A 22,175-nucleotide genomic window follows, 5' to 3' on the forward strand; every position below is an offset into this window, starting at 1 on the left:
TATTTTCCATCTTCGGGTTAATCCTTGTGGTCTATCCGAAGTGGCTACAAGAGAAATGCGCCGCTCGGTTTTACTAGGGTTGCATTTAAATCATCGTGAGCATGATCGTGCTCTCCTTAGGGGCTTGGATATGTGATCTTCCCGTAAATGCTGCCTTTCCAAAGAATGACCCAGCTGATACTCACCTGCGACCCATGCCTTTTAATTATCTGGTGCCTTAGTGGCAGCCAAAATAGGCTTTGACTAGATAAGAATATTTCAAGTTGAAACACTATTCCTATGCGTAAGGCAGATTGCCTCTACAGAAGTGTCTGATCTCCCAGTACGGGACCCCGGAAATCACCCCTTTGTTCCTTGAGTTTACTTTCCTGATACTATATTATTAACCTCCTTAATATGTGTCGTGATTGCGCATGACATCTTTCAAATTTGGACCAACATCAACGGAAGATTTGAGTTACTGACGTAGTTCGCCTTGGTCTGTTTGCGATATATCACTCCGCTGTACCCGGGGAAACTGCGGTTTGCTGTTGATTGGAAATCTACCCAACAGTCCCCAGAAATATGTAGTCACCTCTTTTCTATCTCTTTTATTCAGCTTGTGTTTAACAGCCAGAGTAGGATGCGTCTCTAAGCCATGGCAAAACCGTCACTATTAGGGGAACCAACGCGGGGATTAGGAAACGATTTTCCAGTGGGGAACTTAATCAAGAACAACTATTGGCAAAGAAACGACATGGCTCAGATGGATATCTTCTATAGGCGGAAAACTCACATGCTGCTGGTGTTCAACGGTGTTTCATATTCAACTTTGTGAACGTTGATTCAACTGACTGACATGATTCACCACCCGTACATCGCCAAAGGTGCTGGAATGAGAACACTCAAAAAATAATATCATAACGGCACAGCACCAGCAAACTATGTCCAAATAATCTAAAGCCTCCAGAGCTCCTGGAAGCACAAAACAAACCCTCGGCAAGTCTGATCTTTATCGTATCAGCGCGGCGCGGCTGAATAATCGCCCTCTAACAGCCCCCAAGGTGTGAGAAATGGAACTCCCTTCCATATGCCCTATTCATGAGCAACAATGATTTGGCAGCCATGGTGCTCTGGGGAATATGCTCCAAATCAATTGGAGGCTCGAGCATCATGTGGATACTGCAACTGGATTAAAATATCCTTGGTTCGATCGTGGGTGTACGTACCACTATTGTGGCCACATATTGGCATCCATAGCCTTCCTAGGAGCCGGCGCTGAGAATGATAACCCGCAAAATCTTGACTTTGGACATAGTGAGAATGACCACTTCAGCCCCAAACATTTAAAAGGTCATAGTTGTCCCACGGTTGATGCCTCTTGTCCTTCTTTTGCTCCAATAACTTGCCAGTACAACCCCATCACCAGCGAAGCCAATCAATCATGGACCACAGCCTATCACAGGTCTCAAAGAAATCCAATACCCCAGACACAGAAGGTCACAATGGACGTACAGGCAAAACTGGTATCGTTATTTTAGATCCCCTTCTCAAGGAATCCATCGGCTGACAAATCTATTTCATGAAAGCAATGAATCAGCTAACAACTTCCGTCGGGTCGTTGGCCTATTCATCCACGGGAATCGCAGCCACCTAAGCCAGGTTTTACAACCGCCTGTTGGCCAGTCCACTGGCCCTGTAGCTACAGAGGCAGTTACTTCTGTTGGTACCTCTCTTGGTAGATCAAGGGCCTCTACGTTGTCTCCAAGCGTCATAAGGGCTGAAAACCAAGAGCTGCCCCCTCTGAACGTGAGAAAGAGAGCAGCCGAATCCTCAACCGTCCCACGAAAGCGACGCCGGCATTCATACTCCACCTCTCAAATACCGGGCCACCCACAACTGGCGTATCAAAAGAGACCCCCATGCCTTATAAAAATTAGTAGGAAAATGGTCAATGATACAATTCAATACCTACAAACGCTATCCGACCGCATCTTGATCTGCGACACCATTTCCCCCAGGGAGTGGGCCACTATGCATCTCGCCACCCAATTGCTACAGAGCAGGTACGAAAAGATCATCGTGAGGAAAGAGATGGAAACAGACGCTGTGCCCGATTTTGATTCACCATCAACACAGCCAGAAGAGAAGTGCCGGAAGTGTGCTGCTGCAGACGAGGAGCGGCTGTATGACTGAGACGCACCCCGTTCTTTTTACCTTGTCGGCTATATTTTGATAGCGTAACCGGTCATTTGAACTTGAGTAGCAATTATAGTGTTACGTAACCGTTAATCGGTATTTGAGAACCTGTTGAGCTCCAAATCTATCAGTACATGACCAAGGGACTTTCAGGTGCGAAGGATTTGAACGGTTTCCTGTGCGATGTTAGTACGCTCAGCAAGCAGAAATAAATATGCAAAACCAGCTGCACCTTGATCTACAATAAATGAAATATATTTTATGTATCAATCAGTTTCTCGATAGGGACAGTATTCGTGAGCTCACATGGCGACATATCTTTCATCTCGGTTATACACATCCATGGCTCTGCAAGAGATATACTTCGGGTCCATTGTGCAAAGTTGACATCCTTGAGACACTGTCTCAGGCCGTTAACGAGGCCATGGGCATCTGTCAAAATTCCAGGAGCGAACAACTTTCCAGCCGACCGAAATACCCGCCTGTGGCTCTTGTCAGGGACCATTAACCACTGAATATGTTATTTAATCTTGTTATGATTTATTATCGCGTTTCCCTCTTGTCGTATAATCCTTTTTGTGGAGAAAGAAGGGGGCACTAGGCGCACATCTCAAATTTTTTCGATTCTGTAATATTCTGCCGGGTTTGGAATCTCAAGCTATTAACCCGGGATGGTGTATAGCATCTCTGGCTACCGATAATCGCCTGCACCCGATGCGGCAACGCCGCAGAGAGATGCTTTAGGTGTTCTAGGTTTCATTGGTCCCATGCAAGCTGTGCTGTGGCTACCAAAATAGCCATTGTCTGCTCATAACTTTCCATACGGATACGAAAACGAAATTTACAGATCTTGGCCGTCATTAACGCCCAGAAGTCCTTCAATCAGGTTTAGGTCACTTGAGTGCGGAAGAACGACGAAACGACGATGCGAGCCAGTCACATACCTTTCACAGGATTACCAATCACTAGGAGGCAAGGGCGCGTTCTTCATAAATTAGGAAACATCCCAATAAGTAAACTGGGATGACTCGATTAATTAAAAATACCACAAGTACTCTGTGGGCATCCTACTCCATACGTTGTCGAAATCATTTTCAAATGATCTCGAATTCACACAGCACACTTGAGGGACAAGTTCTAAAACTACCTCTCGTATATACATTTATCAATCCGGAGTGAAGGACTGAGTTCACGCTGGGAAATCGCAGAGATGGTGATAAAACAAACACCAACATTGGGTTATCATCGGATTATTGTCGCGTGTGGTAAGTGCCTCCCATTCTTTGAGCTATTGCAAGATCCTGGCGCTGTTCAAACCCTTCGCGTTAGTTTTTTCTTTCAATCACATCAAGAATCTCCCACCCTTGACTAACACGTCACTTCGCCAGAAAATTGCCGAAGGCGGAATGTTCGGTGCCGTGTTGACGAACATGATGAGCACAGACGCTGTGAAAACTGCCTTCGGTTAGGAAAACCATGTAACTTCGTCCGCAATCCTCGAGCCTTACCATCGACATCCAAACGGAGGAAACGGCCATCTATATTTGATGGATATCACCTGCAGCGTCATTTCCAAAACACAATTTCCGCCCCCAATAGCCAACCCCTGGAAGCGGCAACTTTGGAAGAGACGTGTAAGTGGACTGAATCAATATATTTAGACATCAGTCCCGTCATAGGTACTAGACAGAATGATTCTCACTATTTCAAAGACAGGACTAGTTCCTCGGGTGGCCCATCTGCTGGGATTTCCTCGAAGCCGACGGCACAGGGACTACCAGTTACGTCATCATCACAAGCGATTCGAAAAGCTACTTCAGGGTCTATACTTGGATCATCAAGCTCGCTGAGCAGCCCTGCACAAGGTCAAAAGCTTCCACGATTGGCTGATTTTGAACGTTTTGCCCACAATGGAAACGCCGCATTCCATTTTCTAGAACCACAAAACTCTCTGCATCCGACGCAATATGCAATTTGTCACTGCACCAAATATTTTCATCATCCGCAGCATGAAGAGACCCATGGAACGAGTTCAAACTGCCTGGGTATTACGAATATTCTGTCAAACAGGTCAGAGTTTTTAGAAACGCCAGGACCAACAACATGCGGCGAAGGGCCTTCAAACGGACCTTGCTCATTTGTGTACTCTACTCCGTGGAATATGCTTTCGGCGTCCTCGAGTTTCGGCGGCAGACAAGCAGAAGGCAATCGCCTATGATTGTTTCAGCAGCATCTTCACCTGCAACGATATGTACACGATGGTCAATCCCCGAGGCCTGCAATTTGGGAAGAAATCCGTAAGTTGACTGGTAGCTTATACTCCAGCCTGATCACCGTTAGATATGATGAGCCAGAGCAATTCTGACCATTTCAGAGGCAGAACTGATCTTCAGGATATCCATATCCTGGTGTGACCTTAGTGTGAATTCAGTGAAGCTGCCAATAATTTGCTCTGTAACTACCAGTAGCAAATATTCCCAAAACATATTGTTTTCGGAGAAACCCCGACGATTCACGGGTTTATAGTCGATAAAAAACCCAAAAATGCTCCAAGAAACGCAAAATCTCGATGAATGAAAGGGTTGGGCTCAAGGCGCCCCAAGACGAGTTTCATTCTCACCGGGGCTGAAACATTTGACTCATGTAATCTGATCTTTCGGTGATTTCCAGGTTCCAGGTCACCGTCGTGGAGCATAGATATTCCGAATTTTCAGAATTTTTAATAAATTAGTGGTACACTTCGCTTCGTTGGTGGGTCGGAATTATTCTTGAAACCTATCTGTCAGGCGCGAGTTTTTGTGATTGCATGTCCCCTTGGATCTCCACTATTAGACTGTCATATTGCCAGGTCCACTGTACCCCCTTGATCCAAGCGAGCGCTCGAGGGGCAACCAACAGACTGCATGGTTAGAGAGAAGAGGGCGTAGGAACAGTGTCTGTTGTAATACAGAGGAATACTTGATTGTGCTTATTTCGGGGTGGATTCAGGAGCTTGGATACAATGTGAGGTCTAGGTTGATTGTGAATCAAGGATTATAGCTAAACAGTGACTAAGGGAAGCAGAAATGCTCCAATGAGAATATTGATCTCTGCTTTGTCAAAGGGGACGAGACGTCCGCCACTATTTGCGGTTTCTGCTCGGTTAGGTCCACTTGTTAACGGGATGCTCAATATGGGATATAGTTGGAGTGCCATTCCATTCATTTCTTTTATATATATATACCATGAAAGTCGTTCACGCTGTTCATGATTATCTTAAGTGTCTTGACGTTATTAGGCGGCAATACGAGCTGGTGGCGAACTTTCGCTAGGTACTGCTGTACCCGGTCCCGCGTAAAGCCTGCTGCGCAGCTAGGTTGGTTATTCCCTCGCAACATCGTACCTGGTCATGTTGCCATGTCTTCACGGTTTAATTTGCAGTGTTTGATGCAAAAACTTCTGTCCCGGGGCGAATTTGCGAACATGGAGATTTGCTGCCAAGGAAATACATACAATGTTCATCGTGCCATTGTTTGTACACAGTCAGAATACTTCAAAAAGGCGATGTGTGATGGATTCAAGGTCAGAAAATTAGTGGCTCGTGGTTTAAGCAAGCGCTCAATTATCTCAGGAAAACGAAACCGGAGTCGTGAAACTGCACGGAGACGACCCCATCACCATTGAACGTGTTTTTTCCTACCTTTACCTCCAAGACTACGCTGAATATGACTAACAGACTTCGACAAACTGCGCCGAAGAGTGCAATCCTTCGCCTAATCAGGATTTAGAAGAACAAATGGGCGACACGCATCGTATAAATAATGTTGCCCACAACCATATTGAGGTATATGTGACTGCAGACAAGTTTCTCACTGATTCTTTAAAGAACTTCGCCTTTACGAATTCTGCTCATTTGGCGGACTCACACTGGGACTCAGCAGTCTTTCCTGAAATTGTGCATGAAACGATCATGTCAGAGCCACCACATGAATCAATACTCCGGGATATAGTTGTCGGTGTGACTTCAAAGAATATTCTGTCTTTAGTTCAGCAAAGAGAAACCCTCAAGCTTGTTGATGATCTTAACCTTGGGGGTACTAGTCGAGCGTGATAGAGTAAGACCTGTCGTAGAAGAACCAAATCATGAGCTTCTAGCGTTAGCTCACAAGCTGAATCTCAATCATTGGTGCCGACATTGCTCTGCGAAGTTCAATGTCAAGATGCAACTAGATGAATACCACAAAAGGTGTATTTTTGCTGTGCCTCTTGCCGAACACGGCATTGAGTTAAGATGGGGGGATGTCTTTCCTGCAGAAAGAAATCTATTTCTTGATTTTCTGCAGCTTCAAATAGATTACCGAGCATCCCTGAAATTGTAGCTGACCCAAAAATGCAGTACTACTAAACCACTTGGATATCAGGTCATGATGGTAGGAAGTGGCTGAGGATCATTAGTCGGCTGTTATCTCCTTTTGTGATTGAACTTAGCCCGTTCTATAACGTGGATCCCGGTTGTATGTTTTAGAACATCAACGATGTCCCCAATTCACCACTCTCCCCCAATTACCTGCCTCATTCGTCATCTTCGCTATGCTCGGCGTAAGAAATCTACTTATAAAGAACAAACCTTGGTCTCCGCAACCACTAAGCAAGTAAAGTAAGGTCTCAACACTGGAAGGGACTCTCTTTGAGTCCGCGTTCCCAACCGAGGGCAAGATTACCCCGCAAAGGGAAGGAAAAATATACCTACTGCCTTCGCGGGAACTTGAGCACGCCCGTTGCTGCCACGAAGAATTTTATTTCCTGACAATCTGTCCTTGAGAAAGTGCAAACGGGCCCAAGCATTTCAGAGCAATCTTTGCCTCGTTATTGCCACGGTGATGATTGGGATCGGTTCATGGTACTGTTTAATCGGGTTGGGAATTTGCCAAAGTTATTTCATAGGTGGATGGTTTTAGTATTCCACATGCGAGCGGCCCACTCGACCCATTGACACATGTTCTGTTATTCGGCCCGTACCAGAAACTACCCTAATCCGTATTAGATTACTTAAGAAATCAAACCCTGCTTGGCCGTATCGTGGTATTAGACGTATAAGGGAGTTTTGGCTAAACTGTCATTGCAAGTTACCATATAACCCCTTGGAATGTTCTAAGTCCGAATGGGCAGGGAGATCTGGCGATCTGGGCCCCACTCCCTGCTTCCTTTTCCCCCGTAGCCTTTGTCATCTTTTAACTCTTATATGATGAGAGTTGTACTACTATTATAAAAGACTAATACAGCTAGGTTGATATAGTTCTCGTCCATGAACCCGATAGCTCTTGCTCACTAACGTCGCTTTCATTCGTCATTGGGCGTCTACCCACAGCTGGTACCGCCCACTTACGGTGACAAGACCTTGAGGGCTTTGACCGTGTGTAGATATGAACGACAGCCGGCACCACGATGATCACATGTCTTAACCCCCAGGACTCGAAAATGGAAAAATCCACAATATTCTCCCGTAGGCCTACCTCGCGATACTTCGGAAACCCTTATGCTATGATGTCCGACTGCAGTCCCTCACTGTCTGTCTTGCTCCATGGTGAGCCCAACGCCGCAAGACGACTTCAACTAAATGCTATACTCAGGGTGGGATGTGGAAAAATTTACGACGTATATCTGCCATCATGACACGTCAATTATGCCCCAGAATTCGGTCGGATAATGAAGTGCACCTTGTCTGCATAACGTTTATAATATCGCCATTTGTTTACAGAATCAAGCTATATAAACTCATGCGTATATTACCTAGCTCCTGGAGATGCTCACAACTTCGATAACATGAAATTCCGAAAAATTCATTCCTTCTTGTTCAACGTGAATATATAGAAATGAGAAATAGAAAAGAATAAAGCTAACAGCTAACAGTTATTTGGCACGCCTACACACTTCAGTCACCTGAATGAAAAAAGGAGGAAATAACGGACGGTATTCGCAGTCCCGTATTCACTGCTTGACGGGATGTAGGTAAAACGGTTTATAGCGAAAACAGAAAGAACACTGGGTTAGAGTCCATTGGAAATTGCTTTGACTATTTGCCAATCATTTCACAACGTTATTGGAGCTGGGCACTTTGAAGCTATCTCCCGCAACGAGCAGACTCATTTGTCGATGAGTGTTTGGCTAACACATCTTCAATGAGCTTGGAGTCATCGGGATGAAGATTTTCGTTTATATGTTGCAAGGTACGTTTATAATCTTGTAACTCGGATGTCAATCGCTCAATAGTTCTGTAGGCAATTATCAATATCTCATGTCACTATATATCCGCGTCAATCTTCAGCACCTTTCTCTTCGTTCACCTTTCTTTGGGCGATATTGGCAATTTTTCGCAAGGAAAATGCAGCGTTGGCAAGAAGGATATTTACCATCACATTTCGTTTTGTTTTGTTGACAAGCTACGCAAGCCTGATGGACTCGGCACCTTGACGGGAAGGCGTCGGCTCTATCCATTCGTGGAATGGGCAATTTTGCTGTATAGATCCGAGAGTCCCCATTATTTCTGCTGCGGCGAATGTTGCTCATTGGGGATTTGTCATTCTCTTGTTCAGTATCAGCATACTGATAGGTTCCTCACGGGCTTCAACTTACGGTGGCTTTGCGTAGTGTCTGCTTTGGCTGGTTCTATGATCTCGGAAAGCTTCATGCTGCAATATATTTGCCGCAGTTGGGCGCAAATGTTGACTAGATGTTGTTGTGCAAGTATGGCACTGGGTATAATGAGTATGATATGAATGAATGTACTTCAGGAGAGGCTAAAAAGAGCGAAACAAGCTGCAATTTACGTCATGGTGGGGGAAAAAGCATAGCTGCTTATTGGAGGGGATATCTTTCCGTGAAAACCTAGCCAATGAAGCGTCGTAAACTCGATCATGTGATGCCACTAGGTTTCCAAGTAAATGCACCAACCACACTCAGTAAAATGATACTCGCTTCTTTTATTTAATAGTCAACTATGCCAACGTGATTTGGTATGGTCATCTGGTGATAGTTGTATGGATTTTCATCACATATTCCCTACAGCTCGATTAAATATTTACCGCTATCCTTTTCACGTCAGTGTGTAGAGTCTCCGAGCGCTTCTAACGACGGTGCTGCTATGCTTCGTATCTGGCCAATACCAGTGTTAAGAGAATAGACTTGTCCGTCGCAGCTTCATAGGAGTACTTTTGATTGCCTGTTCGCTTCGTTGTACTGCCGCAGTAATTTGAGAATGTGTCAAGAAACGGGGTGATACGGTCTTACTACCGTTGAAATATGTTGTCGGAACGTGGTCGTTACAGTACGGACTAATGCGGGCATAGCCAATTGAGTACTTGAGAGAGTGGTTTTATATACTATAGAAAGTGCAGAATAGATAGGGGATGAGCTTAGTAGTTAAAGGTCGTTGAGAGCCTCACGATTATCAGGCAGAGGGGGAGCTGAATATTCCTCGGGTGCACTAGTAAAATTGCGACCCTCTTTTGTTGACAGAATGGGCACTTGATGAATAATATATGACAACAAAATATGCCGGACCTACAAATCCACTCACTACATCATGTCTACTGGTCGCATCAATAATCTTATTTAAACATCACACATATTCGATATACAGAATGATGGAATACACCTTTATTATGATCAATTGCCTACTATACTAGCGTTATTGGGGGTAGGTGACAGTGACGGACGAAAATAACCGGATAGATTTCCAAAATCCGAACCCCCTATTTCAGAAGCTTACATAACCCGATGAAGAGGCATTTGCCATCTGGGAGATGAGTTGCACCGATGATTGGACCTCTAGATTACGTACGCCCAAAATCGCGGTAGAGTCACGTGAACCAACGGCAGATCATTGGAGCCCGGCATGCGTGCGTTCGCCGTCACATCTACTAGGTAATCCAAACCTTGCTCACGATACAACTATAGTCCTTCCGGGAATAAATCAGAACCCTACAAAATCCTAACAGTCCTTCAACCTGGCCTGCCCTCTATTTCCGAGGTGATATTCAGCTCAAAGCCCGGGGGGCTCCTTTTTCATTCGCCGCCGATTGGGTGCCACTCCTTCCTACCCAGCCGCCCTTCTGCAAACCGCAAAAGCCTTGGCTTTCGGAGGTCGAAGAGCCTTATTCTTCATCGCCCATCATGACACTCTTGCAGCCTGACTTGACTGAGAAGATTAATCGCAAAATCCACATCGCCCAGGTAAGAAATAGAGGGCGGAAGAAGAAAGAGAGACCATTTGGGACTCTCTGGGGCCCTGCAATGGTTTGGGACATCTGCCCACCAAGGGCTCCTCATAAACAAGCCTAGCTGAGTTTGTCCTGTGCCAGGTGTCCTTAAACCTGCAGTATCGACTAGGCTTGGCCAAACTCCAATACCAACTTGCTCCGCTTCACGGCCAGCACTCAGACAAGCCCCTGGGCGGCGACAAGCCCCTTGGCGGCGACAAGCCCCTTGACCTATCGTCGGGGTTTTCAGGCAGTCGTTGCGAAACGCCCTCTACTTTGCCGCTTCCCCGAGCCTCGACCTCTATTCAGGAACTATCTCGATCAGCCCGCAACAAGCATGCATTCTCTCTCCACTCCCGAGCGATGCAGCCGATGGAATTTGCCAGCCGCAAGCGCCGTCGGTCGGATTCAGCTTCTGCGCCCCGTAAAAAGACAATTCAAGCCTCGCGGAAGAGCTCTTACCAGCTTACAGAATCCTCTCCTGGCACGAACGGGTATCTTAGAACCCTCATGGCTGCGGCCCCGGTTCCAGGGACTCCGTCTGTCTTTCATCAACCATCTGACAAAGAACCCGATTCTGAGCTACCGCTGCACAGTCACCAGAATGCGAGCTCGACGATAGGCTCCTCTCCGCCACGAACTCCTCCCCCGAAGCACTCACGACTGGCACGAACCGGCCGGTATGTTGATGACGCGAATAGGTCAGGCTTGTCACTGTATATGGTGGACTCCCCCCAGCCCGGGTTGCAGGAGGCAATCACTACCAGGTCTGTTCCCCTTCCATTCCTCCAAGCCAGCATGCAGTCTTGCCATCAATGACTCCCACGCTAGGTCGCGACATGTTTGTGACCTCAGGAACTTCGAGCCAGCAGTTCAATTTCGCCGATTTCGTGAATCTGACTCCGAGCCCGACAACGGCATCTTGGGACATCCGCACGCCTGGCAATCCTCCTCGCATCCCTACCGCTACCAAGTAGCCCCGGGACAGCTTGAGCTTCGAGTCTCTGATTCTTCCAAGCATTTCAAGCCTCTGAATCCGAGGCGGGGAGTCCGGAGGGGCTCTGCAGCTTGGTGTCAAAGTGCGGCTTTGAAGCTCCATCTTCAATCTCCCTTGTCTCTTCTCCGCTCATTTGTGCCTTGACTCCGTTCTAATTTCCTGATCCTGCCGCTCCGGAGAGATACTGCGGTTACCGCTGGACGCCGCGCGCGACATCGATGCACAGGGTGCCTACTCTAGACGGTGCTGCTACTCTGCTTATACCACGAGCTATTGGCCGCTCCGTTTCTGCTGCAACACGAAGCCGATCCTGGTATTGTGGTGGAACCACAAAGACACGAAATCACAAAGACACGAAATCACAAAGACACGCCACACATTTTCTCCATCACCCCTGCAACTTCCAAAATGGCCTGAGACCGTTATGGCACGTGGGGCGCGTCTGGACATTGCACGCAACGGCTACGGTCATGCCCCTGTATGCCTATGCGTCGCAGTGCCAGCTGGGCGGTTTTTCGCTGGTCCCGCCGTTCGGTGCCAGGTCCATTTCGTCTTTCTAGCCCGGGCTGGGTTCAAAACGGACTAGACCACTTCCTGTAGTGCTCCTCACCAAGACCCCGTCCTTTTGTCTGAACTCAGTCATCATTGTAATTACACGATGAATGCATCCAAACGTAATATACTGGTGTTCAAACTGCCCTAGTACCGTGGGTGTTGGTATGATGTCGCGCTCTGATGAAGAAGGAGTGAAAACAATAATGGTTATACAACATCACCTTTCTTAAAATAAAGCTCTGGAGGTCAAGTACAACTTATATGCACGCTCAGACTGCGAGGCTACCGTCCCGTTCGTATGTCACATCAATTATTCAAGACGTTGGGTCCTTTCTTAAACCTGGCTACCAAGCGAAACGCAGCTCTGCTTTAGCGAACGCGTATGCCGCAGCTCGAATGAACCAGGTCCCCATGACTCGCCCGCAGCCCTACGTGTTACAGCCCAGAGCAATGAATAATCGTTATTTCTCAGGGAGTACGAGGGACTAGATATACAATTTGAGACTAAAATAGATTTTAATACACTTCGTTCTACGTGTAGATTGTGAAGGTGTTATTTCCGATGATACGGCTTGATTCCTGATGTGCACCAGCCTCATATTGCAACACGAATCACTAGTTGGCGTCCCTGTTTTCAACCAAAACACTTTCTGTGGACTCTGAGGAACAGACGAGGTTGGATTCTCGTGCGATCAGGCGCTCAAGTCTGTCAGCTACAAACAGAAGAAACCAAAACCGAAGCGTGAAATATCACTGCAATCAGGGAGCATAGGTGCATCAAGGCATGCCCCGATACAGTATAGCATTTGTCGAACGTTGATTCAGAACTTGCATAGGCCTACGGGAGTAGAACCACCCTCCGATACTGTTAGCCAAAGCCATAAAGATATAGGATGCCGTCAGTCGAGATATCCCCGAGAAAACAGCGTTGAAGAGTGAGACGCTGCATAAAGTCAAAGCTCCAAACACTCCAACGACCAGCACTCGTTCTCCCTTTGCTCTTGGCCAGGTCATCAGATAAATGGCGCAGACTACACCGACCAGTGTCACTCCCAGAACAATGGAGTAGCTGTTCCCACTACCGGTAGCCTCTAAGAGCAAGACCGATACAGATGTCCCCAATATGGGTAGAACAATTCCAATGTGGACCAGCAGGAGGTAGAAAGAAGGGAGTTGCTTTCCCGACTCAAGCACGCGGTGACAAAAAGTAGAAGTTACAAAACAAAAAAGGTTGGCTAAGAGAAAAACCAAAGCTGTGCTCGCACTGCTTGTGGGTAGGGATCCGAAAGGAATATGATTATTCATGAATATTTCTATATATTTGCGAATATGAATAATGTGAATTGAATAATATGAATACGAATAAGCCCTTTATTCATATTCGCAATATTCATGAATATGTTGTTTACAGAAATCAGGTGTATGGCGAACGTACGGGTAAAATTCACAATGGTACAATTCTCTAACTAAAAACAACAATGCCTGAATTTAACAATCTGGTCAGACACAATTAGTAAGCAAAATGCATATGTAAAAAAGTCACATGTTTACATGGTATCAAGACAGTATCATCCTGGATCTTGACAGTTGTGATAAGTGATTGTATTGTGTTACGTTGTCGCTTTTTCGGATGTGGGACTCCTCATCTATTTACATATCTCTTGGTAGTCTCCGCCTTATGCTTTGACCACCGTGATACTCAACAGTTATTTTCAATATTAATTCGTGCGGAGCGGTAGGGGTCCCACTGACCGCTGACGCAGCTGACTCTGACTTGGGTCCTTTGGTGCTGAGCTCCTGGCGGTGACAGGTTCTGTAACCGTGCAAGCGGCCTAAGCCCATATCAATCTTCGGGCATTCTCTTTCCCGTAAGTCCGGATGGCTACCATGCGAGACGGGCGAGTGCGGCGTGTGGCAATTGTAACTTTGCCAGCATTCTCATACGCAATGACTTTTCGATAGGTATCCCATGGTGACTCTTGTCTTACAATCAGGACGGATGCAATATTTTCCAGACCACACAAGTGGAGTAGGCAAAGGCTTTTGGGAGGCCCCGTGACAACCTTCAATCTACCGCGGCGGTGAGGTTCTGTTAGTTTCGTAGTGGCTGCCGTATGAGTCTCGCGGGTGGTGGGGGCCGACATCGAAATGGGGAGCTGAGATTGAGCTTTGATAGTGCCAAGGTCACATATCATGTTGTCTTTGGGCAGGTTGGATGACATGATGACCGGGCGGTGTTTTCTCGGAATCAGAACGTGCAAGAACTAAGAGAGAAAGTGAAAACCCGTTTGTTTTGTACGCGCGGTGTTAAGGATTCGACTCTCGGCTGTGATAGGAGATGCCAGCTTCGACTGACTGTCGTAAGATGAGGCCGATCAGCCACAGTGCTTACATACAAACTGTTAACGGTACGGTACGTGTATCCTTTTATAACTGACAATAAGCTGTTCAGCCATCATGAACCTGAGTTTCGAGCTAATTAAAAACCCAATGCGAATTGACAAATGACCGCACTGCTCAACATAACTCAACTTCCTCAGGATCTTGTTACCCTTAACAGCCCTAGGGAATGATGTCCACGGACAGATTCTAGGTTTCCTATGACCGCCAACGCGCCAAAAATAAAGAGACGGAAGCTATCAAGCGAGCCAGAGTCTGCGGCAGCATTGTCAAGGGTGTTTTGAAAACTGATTTCCATGTCAGCTTCTACATACTTTTATCCATATAAATGGTATCTATAGCGATATATCCGGGACGTTGATGGGCTTCGGTCGGAGCAACGGAACTCTGGCGTACTGGGGATAACCAGCACAGCGTTAGTGTATAGTAGGTCGTGAGGAAGATTCCAAAACTGCCAGGTCTGCACCGCCGACGGGTTTGAATGATACTACTAACAGTTATGAGATCATGGACCGCACGGTATTCCGAGAAAGCTATCTGCACCCTAATTAACAAGGTGGTCCTCCCTGTGCAATGGGGAAATTATCGTGCGATGACCATGTATGTTTGCGAGCACCCGGTTATACCGGGCTATCAATAGGCTGATGTACCGTCGGAAACTAAGACCTGATGCTACCGAGCAGACATGAACGTTGGCTGGCTCCGGATATGCAGCGGTCGAACTATTTCCGAAAGCAGAGCAAGTGTAGCATTATCCGAGCAAGGAGTGGGGGTTCCGATGTTTTACGGGATCTGGTGCATTTTTTTGCGGATAGCTTCCGGCACCGACTTCAGCCGATAGAAGTTGCCGCAGCGAAAGTGGCTCTAGCCCCTTTCCCCACACTTTCCTCCAATCCACGCTATCTGGCAACATTACGTAGCAACGCATCCATATATAAAGGATTTCTACCCAGAGTAGGCCTAGGTATTGCTTGGTAGTCAAATATTCATTGGACGGCCATCACCTTTAGATTGCTTTTCAAGTCAGTCAACGTCGCGTTCAGGTAACGTTCGGGTTTAGTAAGCGGTTGTGGTCAGTCGTAACCTGATTGATTACCACACCATGTGTTCCAACTGTGTAATGCCACACTGATGTAGACAAGCGGTCAGAATTACGTCCCATGAGTTTGCAAAAGATGTGAAGTCTTCGAGTAATCGACGCATTTTCCTAGCTCTTATTTCCCGGGAAACTGTTCCACCCGTAGCAAGAATTGGCGAGGCAATGATTATTGCAAAATGTTGAACCGAGAAGGACGGAAGGAATATATCGCAAGATTTTGGGACATGATATTGACCAGTGGTACGCACGGGGTCTCTCACATTGCATGTATGAATGATTCGGCGAAAGGAGAAGGTGGCGTTGCAGCCATGATTTTGGCTGACCCAAAATTGCCTTCATCCTACGGGCAATTGTTGGCCCAAATATGGTGGAGATGTTCCTCCCTTGCTGAATCTTCCCCACTAGTGGCCGTCTCTTCCGAATTAACACTTGAAGTGGTAGTATCTTTGACTCTAAAACTTAGTGTTCTTGGATTATTACATATCTCTTATCCGCTCTTTGATATAGGGATTGAAGATATTTCTTTAATAGAAGCAGAGCACTTATACCTTAACCATGTCAAACCCGGAACTATCATACCTTTGTTTGATCTGCTGTCAAGTATCACCTGAACTCGCATTTTGCTCCGAAGAATGTCGCTCTTTGGCGGTTAATAGGACGCGAAGAGCTTCAGAGCCCAGCCCTCCAACAATTGCCTTAATCAAGTCATTGTCTGACATGTGTCAATTACACCCTTTACCAGAAGCAATCGATTTCGACCGCTGGATAGCGGAAACCGAGGGCCAAAAGCCTAAACCGTACAACCCATACAACATAAATTTTGGTCGTCCAGACCAGATGTCAGAGCAAGCTGTTCATAAACTTAAAGAATACGAACTTTCTTTCGATCAGACTCGTTGGCTGAAGATGCAAGCCAGTGAGTTGTTCCGTTTAGGTTATTCGCATTTGAATGAGAATTACTGACACTTTTAGTAGCGCAAGCCAAATTCAACCTACCACGGTGATTACAGCCTCGTGTTAGATGCCACCGATCGTGGCGCTGCACTTGCGGGGCACGCAGCCGTTGAGAGGAAGGCCAGTCTAGTTGTCTGGGTTCCGCTTTTGAGACCGAATATGTTCGCCTCCAATATCCTGTTGTGCCAGGTTTCTCTGTTGTGCCAGGTTTCTCCTGGCGGCTTGCCATCGATCGCAGTCGCATAGCGCGGACCTTCAGACCTCGCAATCTCGTGTCACCATGCTCAGTGAGCCTCAATTGGCAGAGATTTTGCTACACATATATTGATGATTACAGTGATAGGCTGGTTGCTGTCATTTACCCTAACCCCTCGCATCGAAAGTTACCGCTTCGCACGAATTTTTGAACTGTTCGAAGTTCGCGGACTTCGGCGAATCGAATCGAATTCAAACCTTGGTTTCAGGGCTTCGAATCTATAGCCGATTCGATTCGTTAAAATTCGCGAATTTCGAACACGTCCGCGAACATGTTTACAATAGACGTTTTGCGTTTACAATAGATGTTTTGCATTTGGGCGTTATTGGAAGCTGGAATAGAGGCATAAGGGTGCGAAATGCTGTCTCGATAAGTATGCGCTTTTCCCGTTTTGGTAGTGCCGCTGTCAGTCTCGCGATCCGCGGCAGAAAGTGAGAAATCGCCGGAGTCAAAATACGTCCGTTCCTACCGTTTGCTAGTTAGTGCACTTCATAGACCGTAGCCTAAGTACCTTTAATTTTTCAGCGAGTAAACTTCCACGCGGTAGCTTTTCGTACTTACTGAGACGTTTGTCGGCTTTAGACAATGACCGAGAGGTGCGATAAAACCTACTTCGGGTTCTAGACCTCCTGACTACATTCCATGACCGTGTCGGGGTTCGAGCGTCTCGTTTACCTGCGACAACCTCCTCCTGTAGCTTCTCATTATGAGTTTGGAGCTCATCCTGGTTATCTCTCACTTCTTTTAATTCAGTCCGGGCGGCGTGAATGAGCGTGGCTCGCTCTTTAAGGGGTACGAATAATCTACCAAATCTCTCTGGTTGTCACTCGTCCCGTGTTGGTTCCGGTGTTGGTCAGCTCCACGGCTTCCGGGACCGCGTGAGCCTGCTCGCTTTCCATTCGTACATGTCTCCTGGTTCAGACCGTGGTCGTTGGTGCAAGGGTTTCCGGTACGTCGATCCGTGTGCTTCTTCGTGCGGTTGTGGTGGCAAGAGGCTCGGGAGCGAGCCCCTGTGGGTGGGTCCGCCATCCGTCTGGCGTTAGTTCCTGCTCGGCACACAACAAGACGATGTTATATCGCAATAGTATCAACCACCGAAGTCTCATTACATACCATCGGCTTTCATATATTATGTGTTGTTGTGTGTGTTATGCATTTACGCTGGTTTTTTGTCAGTACGACATACAGCCTACCACTACTATATATGTGTCTTCCCGGAAATGGACGGCAACGATGGCTCTCACTAGCGGTCTCCAGGCTCTTACTGTGGACGACATTGGTACAGCAGCCTGCAAGCGTCTTACCACAACGCCTCTCAGAGAAGAGGAAACGGCAGTAGCGGAACCCAATCGGAGCTGGAATTCTAAGGACGAGAAGAAGATGGAGGCGCCACAGAAATGCGCAAGTCTCGATGCCTCCCCGGATCCCTACCTTGATTGTTGATAAGGATTTGTGCGTTGTGAAGGTTTCAGACAGTCATTGTACTTTCTCGGGTCAAACTAGGGATGAGCTGATAGGCACTTGCGCCTGCGACGTTCCGGTCCACACTATCCCTGCGCCGGACACTCCTACTCTATATGGAGCGTTAGGTTAGAACGGACATTAGCCAACTCCTTCGGATTTTCTTTACTCACGGTTCTTGGGTTTTCAGGACAAGGAGGCGCCACAAGACTTTACAGCACCAACACAGACCTGCATCCGCTAGGGATAAGGAAGGAGTCCCCCGCTGCCGATTATGACATAGACAACGTTGGAACTCCACCTGCACCACCTTGCCGCGCAGCATGAGTCCGACAGGTCTGGTGGACAGCAATATTTGGCGTGGCTCCGTGTCTGGGTATCTAAAGGCAGCATTTGAAGACTGGGAGCAACTTTGCCTGGCAGGCTTGGTCCGTCTGTACTATAGGATCACACAATTGTCCTTGACAAGGAGCATGGGTACGATGCGGCCGATCTTACGCTGGGCATCCTGATAGCACAGATTGTGACATATTTTGTTCATCGAGTGGCTGAAGAGACCGGAAAGGTGCTTGGATAATGCAAATGATTATCAACATCTCGTCTTTATGTGGATATCCACATGCATTATCGAAGCACTGATAATCGAAAAGACACTAAGACAAGGTCTGCCAAATCTTGACTAAAGGCACACGACATGATGCTTATTATTGGATCTGACCGGTAAAATGAGAGGATTAAAAGACGTTGGTTGTTTGACTAGCTAAAACTGGCAAATGCGGTGATGCTGGCTGGGTGGTGACGGATTTTCATGCTACATGCTGTCTCCAAAATACTTCGCATAAGAACTAAACAACAGATAGTCCAAGTCCTCACAATAACACGCATCTTCTATGTTCCCGGATCTTATAAAGAGTAGCGGATGTTCTTTTCCTCCCAATCTGTCTCACCTAAGTCGAACTGGACTGCACTTTCTTCGACACCTCGTCCACTTGAGCTAGCCTCAGCGCCAAACTCTTGATCGCGCTTCTTGTTCCATCTCGTCATCAGCTGTCTCATGATGATACTTATCGCGACGTTGAGAACGAAGCAAGCAATAGTGATTTTGAATGCAGTCTGATTTATGTTATTAGGTTCTTTTCGTGGGTAATGTCTGCTATAGTGCATATAAAACCGCCATTGCTTAAATTGAGCCGGCGCATAACAGCGTCATCTAACGGAGCCAACATCCGAACACGCCACGAAGGGATTCGGCTGCGAGTGCGGAACTCGATGGCAAGGGCATGCTTAGAGCGTGTGTGATTTCAATACTAGGTGTTTCGACATCTACGCTCATATTTTTGACGTGCAATCAATTCTCCCTCCGCAACAGATACTTGCGTCCAGCGCGAAATGATGTCATCGATGTCATCTCTTGGCGCGGAATAACAACTTACATTTATGGCTGCATTATGTTACGAAGATAAAGATTTCTCCAGCAAAAGAAATAGACCCAAAAATTATTGCAAGCGGTGCGGCCTAGAAATTGAAATTCTCTATGTGGGGCTAAGTCGCTCAGGCGTAGAGGCGGCGGGCGGTCGAGACGTTGACAATCCGAGTGGGCCGGAAGAGCGAGCCACCTAATCAGCTCGATCGCAGTCGGCCACCATGTGGGGCCACAGTGGAGCGACGTGCTAGATTCTGGAAAATTTGTTAAAGATGACGCGATATTCTTCTACCTTTTTTGTTATCCGTGGACGGCACCAGCCCGGTGATGTCACGATTTACCACCATTTTTCTATCGTACGAAAGATAAATAGACTATTCTCTTCCCCTCCTTCGTTGTTGCTATTACCATTGCCCATGTCGATGAACCAATCATCGTCTATTGACGTGGACATGGCTCGATTCACACGAAACACTATCATGGGTACCAGGTTCGAAATCACGGCGAGGTCAGCATAAGTTCTAAACTTTTATGCCGGAATTAATGCTGAAACGAAAAGGAAAATAGGTACAGCCAGTTGGAACCCTTGGGCATTGGCGTATCGGGACTCGTTTGGTAAAAGCTCCCTGCATTCTCCAGCGCAAAGGCCCGCATTATTTGAGTAAGGACTAATAACCCGTTCTTAAACGTCAGCTCTGCAAGAGACCAAATTACGCGCCGGTCTGTTGCTGTAAAAAAGCTCCATGAACCGTTCAAATCTATTACTATTGCCAAGCATATCTTCCGCGAGATCAAGCTACTGAAATATCTTCAACACGACAATGTTCGTAAAATCACATGTTCCTCCTGAGCATTATTTTCTAACCCAAAGTAGATAGTACACTTGAACGATATTCTTATATCTCCGTCTGAAGACATGTACGCGTCCTGCCTATCAATAATCTAATGTCAATCCAACTAACTGGCTTACGAAGTTACATCGTGTCAGACTGTATGACAACAGATCTCCATAAGCTTTTGAAGACAAGGAAGATGGATGAACAATTCACTCAGTACTTTATTTACCAAATAATGGTAATGGCAGCCCTCCTTTAGCAAAGGCGACACTGATCAAATAAGCAGCGAGGTCTTAAATATTTGCATTCGGCTGGTGTTATCCACCGTGATCTGAAACCAAGCAATATTTTGATAAATGAGAACTGCCATCTCAAGATCTGCGACTTCGGTCAATCCTGTCTTCAAGAAGCGCAAATGACCGGCTATGTCTGTACTAGGTATTATAGAGCCCCGGAGGTCATGCTCTCCTGGGGGAGGTATAACGCCAAAGTTGATATCTGGAGTGTTGGCTGTATATTCGCTGAGATGATGCTTGGGCGGCCTCTTTTCCCTGGGAAGGATCGCCTTGACCAGTTTCGTGTGATCGTGCAAGTTCTGGGAAGTCCACCCGATGGCGTTATCGCCGACGTAACTAGCCAAAATGTAAGTTGGAGCCCGTTTGGCATTCTAACTTCCTTTTTATCGATCCCTAACCATTCCCACAGGCCTTAGACTTTATCCGGGCTCTGCCCAAGAGAAATAGGATACTATGGTCCGGACTCATTACTGGGATTGGAGAGAAAGGTATGTCTCCCTGTCCCAGGTAGGACTGTCATAATGCTAACCTAACTAGCCACTGCTTTACTAGAGAGTATGCTACACTTTGATACAAAGGAGCGCGTCTCTGCATCAGAGGCCCTTACCTCCCAGTATCTTTTACCATATCACGATCCTACAGACGAACCCTCATCGACGGAATTGTTTAAATGGTCGTTTACAGAAGCGAATTTGTCAATTGAAGACTGGAAATTAATCCTGTTTGTGTGCTTATAAACCCTTCTGAGAGGAATATTAACCTTCGTCTAGTTACACTGAAGTCTTGGGTTTCCACGAGCAGGCGCCGGCTCCAACGAACCCATGATCCAAACAGGATCAGGTACGTTAGTTTGGTATATATTTTATATGGTTCTATCCCTGATTCCTTACCTTCTTTGACACTTTATACAGCACCTTGATGGAACGATCGCGGAATTCCCTACCGGCGTGACTACCTTTTATACGGACCTCCTGGAACCGGAAAGTCCAGCTTCAGTCTCTCCCTGGCCGGGGAACTTGAACTGAATAATTATACGCTTCAACTGTCAGAGATTTCTGAAAGCAAGCCGATGAAGCTATTTCCTAAACTTCCGCCGCACTGCATCGTTCTTCTAGAGGACGTCGACGCCGCTGGGATGTGGGCGCAGGGACGACTCTGATACAGGACAAGAGAACAAGTCAAGCTCTGCAGTCACCCTATCCGATCTTCTGAATGTTCTTGATGCCATGTCATCTCAAGAAGATTGTGTGCCCATTATGACGACCAAACATATCGAGCTCTGGATGAAGCATTCATTCGGCCTGCCGCACAGGACAAGAAAATGCATTTCTAGCTTGCCAGTACGATGATTTCCAGTCAAGATTTTCAAGCGGTCTTCAAGCAGACGCCAAACCACAACGAATCGAAGCATGAAAATCGGTGATGGGACGATTGAGAGACTTGCCGACGACTTTGCTTCCAAGGTGCCAGACCAAGTTTTGGT

The 22,175-nt window shown here is 46.8% G+C and overlaps 6 protein-coding genes across 6 annotated transcripts; 5 read left to right on the forward strand and 1 right to left on the reverse strand.

The window, feature by feature from the left end:
- Positions 1-5,574: 5,574 nt before the first annotated feature.
- On the forward strand, positions 5,575-6,391 carry N7489_004845 (BTB/POZ domain-containing protein; the record flags this gene model as incomplete). The annotated part of the gene is made up of 4 exons (XM_056710597.1): positions 5,575-5,739; positions 5,789-5,845; positions 5,894-6,264; positions 6,313-6,391. 4 exons carry the CDS (start codon positions 5,575-5,577, stop codon positions 6,389-6,391), a joined length of 672 nt encoding a protein of 223 aa, XP_056569018.1.
- Positions 6,392-10,329: 3,938 nt separating this feature from the next.
- N7489_004846 (uncharacterized protein) lies at positions 10,330-11,392 on the forward strand (the record flags this gene model as incomplete). The annotated part of the gene is made up of 3 exons (XM_056710598.1): positions 10,330-10,389; positions 10,518-11,095; positions 11,122-11,392. The coding sequence occupies 3 exons, from the start codon at positions 10,330-10,332 to the stop codon at positions 11,390-11,392; spliced, it is 909 nt and encodes a 302-aa protein (XP_056569019.1).
- Positions 11,393-16,183: 4,791 nt separating this feature from the next.
- N7489_004847 (uncharacterized protein) lies at positions 16,184-16,666 on the forward strand (the record flags this gene model as incomplete). Its single annotated transcript, XM_056710599.1, has 2 exons — positions 16,184-16,382; positions 16,488-16,666. 2 exons carry the CDS (start codon positions 16,184-16,186, stop codon positions 16,664-16,666), a joined length of 378 nt encoding a protein of 125 aa, XP_056569020.1.
- A 247-nt stretch (positions 16,667-16,913) lies between these two features.
- N7489_004848 (Endosulphine) lies at positions 16,914-17,705 on the reverse strand (the record flags this gene model as incomplete). Its single annotated transcript, XM_056710600.1, has 3 exons — positions 16,914-17,141; positions 17,188-17,459; positions 17,504-17,705. The coding sequence occupies 3 exons, from the start codon at positions 17,703-17,705 to the stop codon at positions 16,914-16,916; spliced, it is 702 nt and encodes a 233-aa protein (XP_056569021.1).
- A 204-nt stretch (positions 17,706-17,909) lies between these two features.
- Positions 17,910-18,119, forward strand: N7489_004849 (uncharacterized protein; the record flags this gene model as incomplete). Its single annotated transcript, XM_056710601.1, has 1 exon — positions 17,910-18,119. The coding sequence occupies one exon, from the start codon at positions 17,910-17,912 to the stop codon at positions 18,117-18,119; it is 210 nt and encodes a 69-aa protein (XP_056569022.1).
- Positions 18,120-20,811: 2,692 nt separating this feature from the next.
- On the forward strand, positions 20,812-21,517 carry N7489_004850 (uncharacterized protein; the record flags this gene model as incomplete). Its single annotated transcript, XM_056710602.1, has 4 exons — positions 20,812-21,039; positions 21,102-21,180; positions 21,230-21,413; positions 21,463-21,517. The coding sequence occupies 4 exons, from the start codon at positions 20,812-20,814 to the stop codon at positions 21,515-21,517; spliced, it is 546 nt and encodes a 181-aa protein (XP_056569023.1).
- Between the last annotated feature and the right edge of the window lie 658 nt (positions 21,518-22,175).

Source organism: Penicillium chrysogenum, assembly GCF_028827035.1.
Source record: "Penicillium chrysogenum strain IBT 35668 chromosome Unknown utg000002l_segment0_segment0, whole genome shotgun sequence".
In the NCBI taxonomy this organism is placed as follows: domain Eukaryota; kingdom Fungi; phylum Ascomycota; class Eurotiomycetes; order Eurotiales; family Aspergillaceae; genus Penicillium; species Penicillium chrysogenum.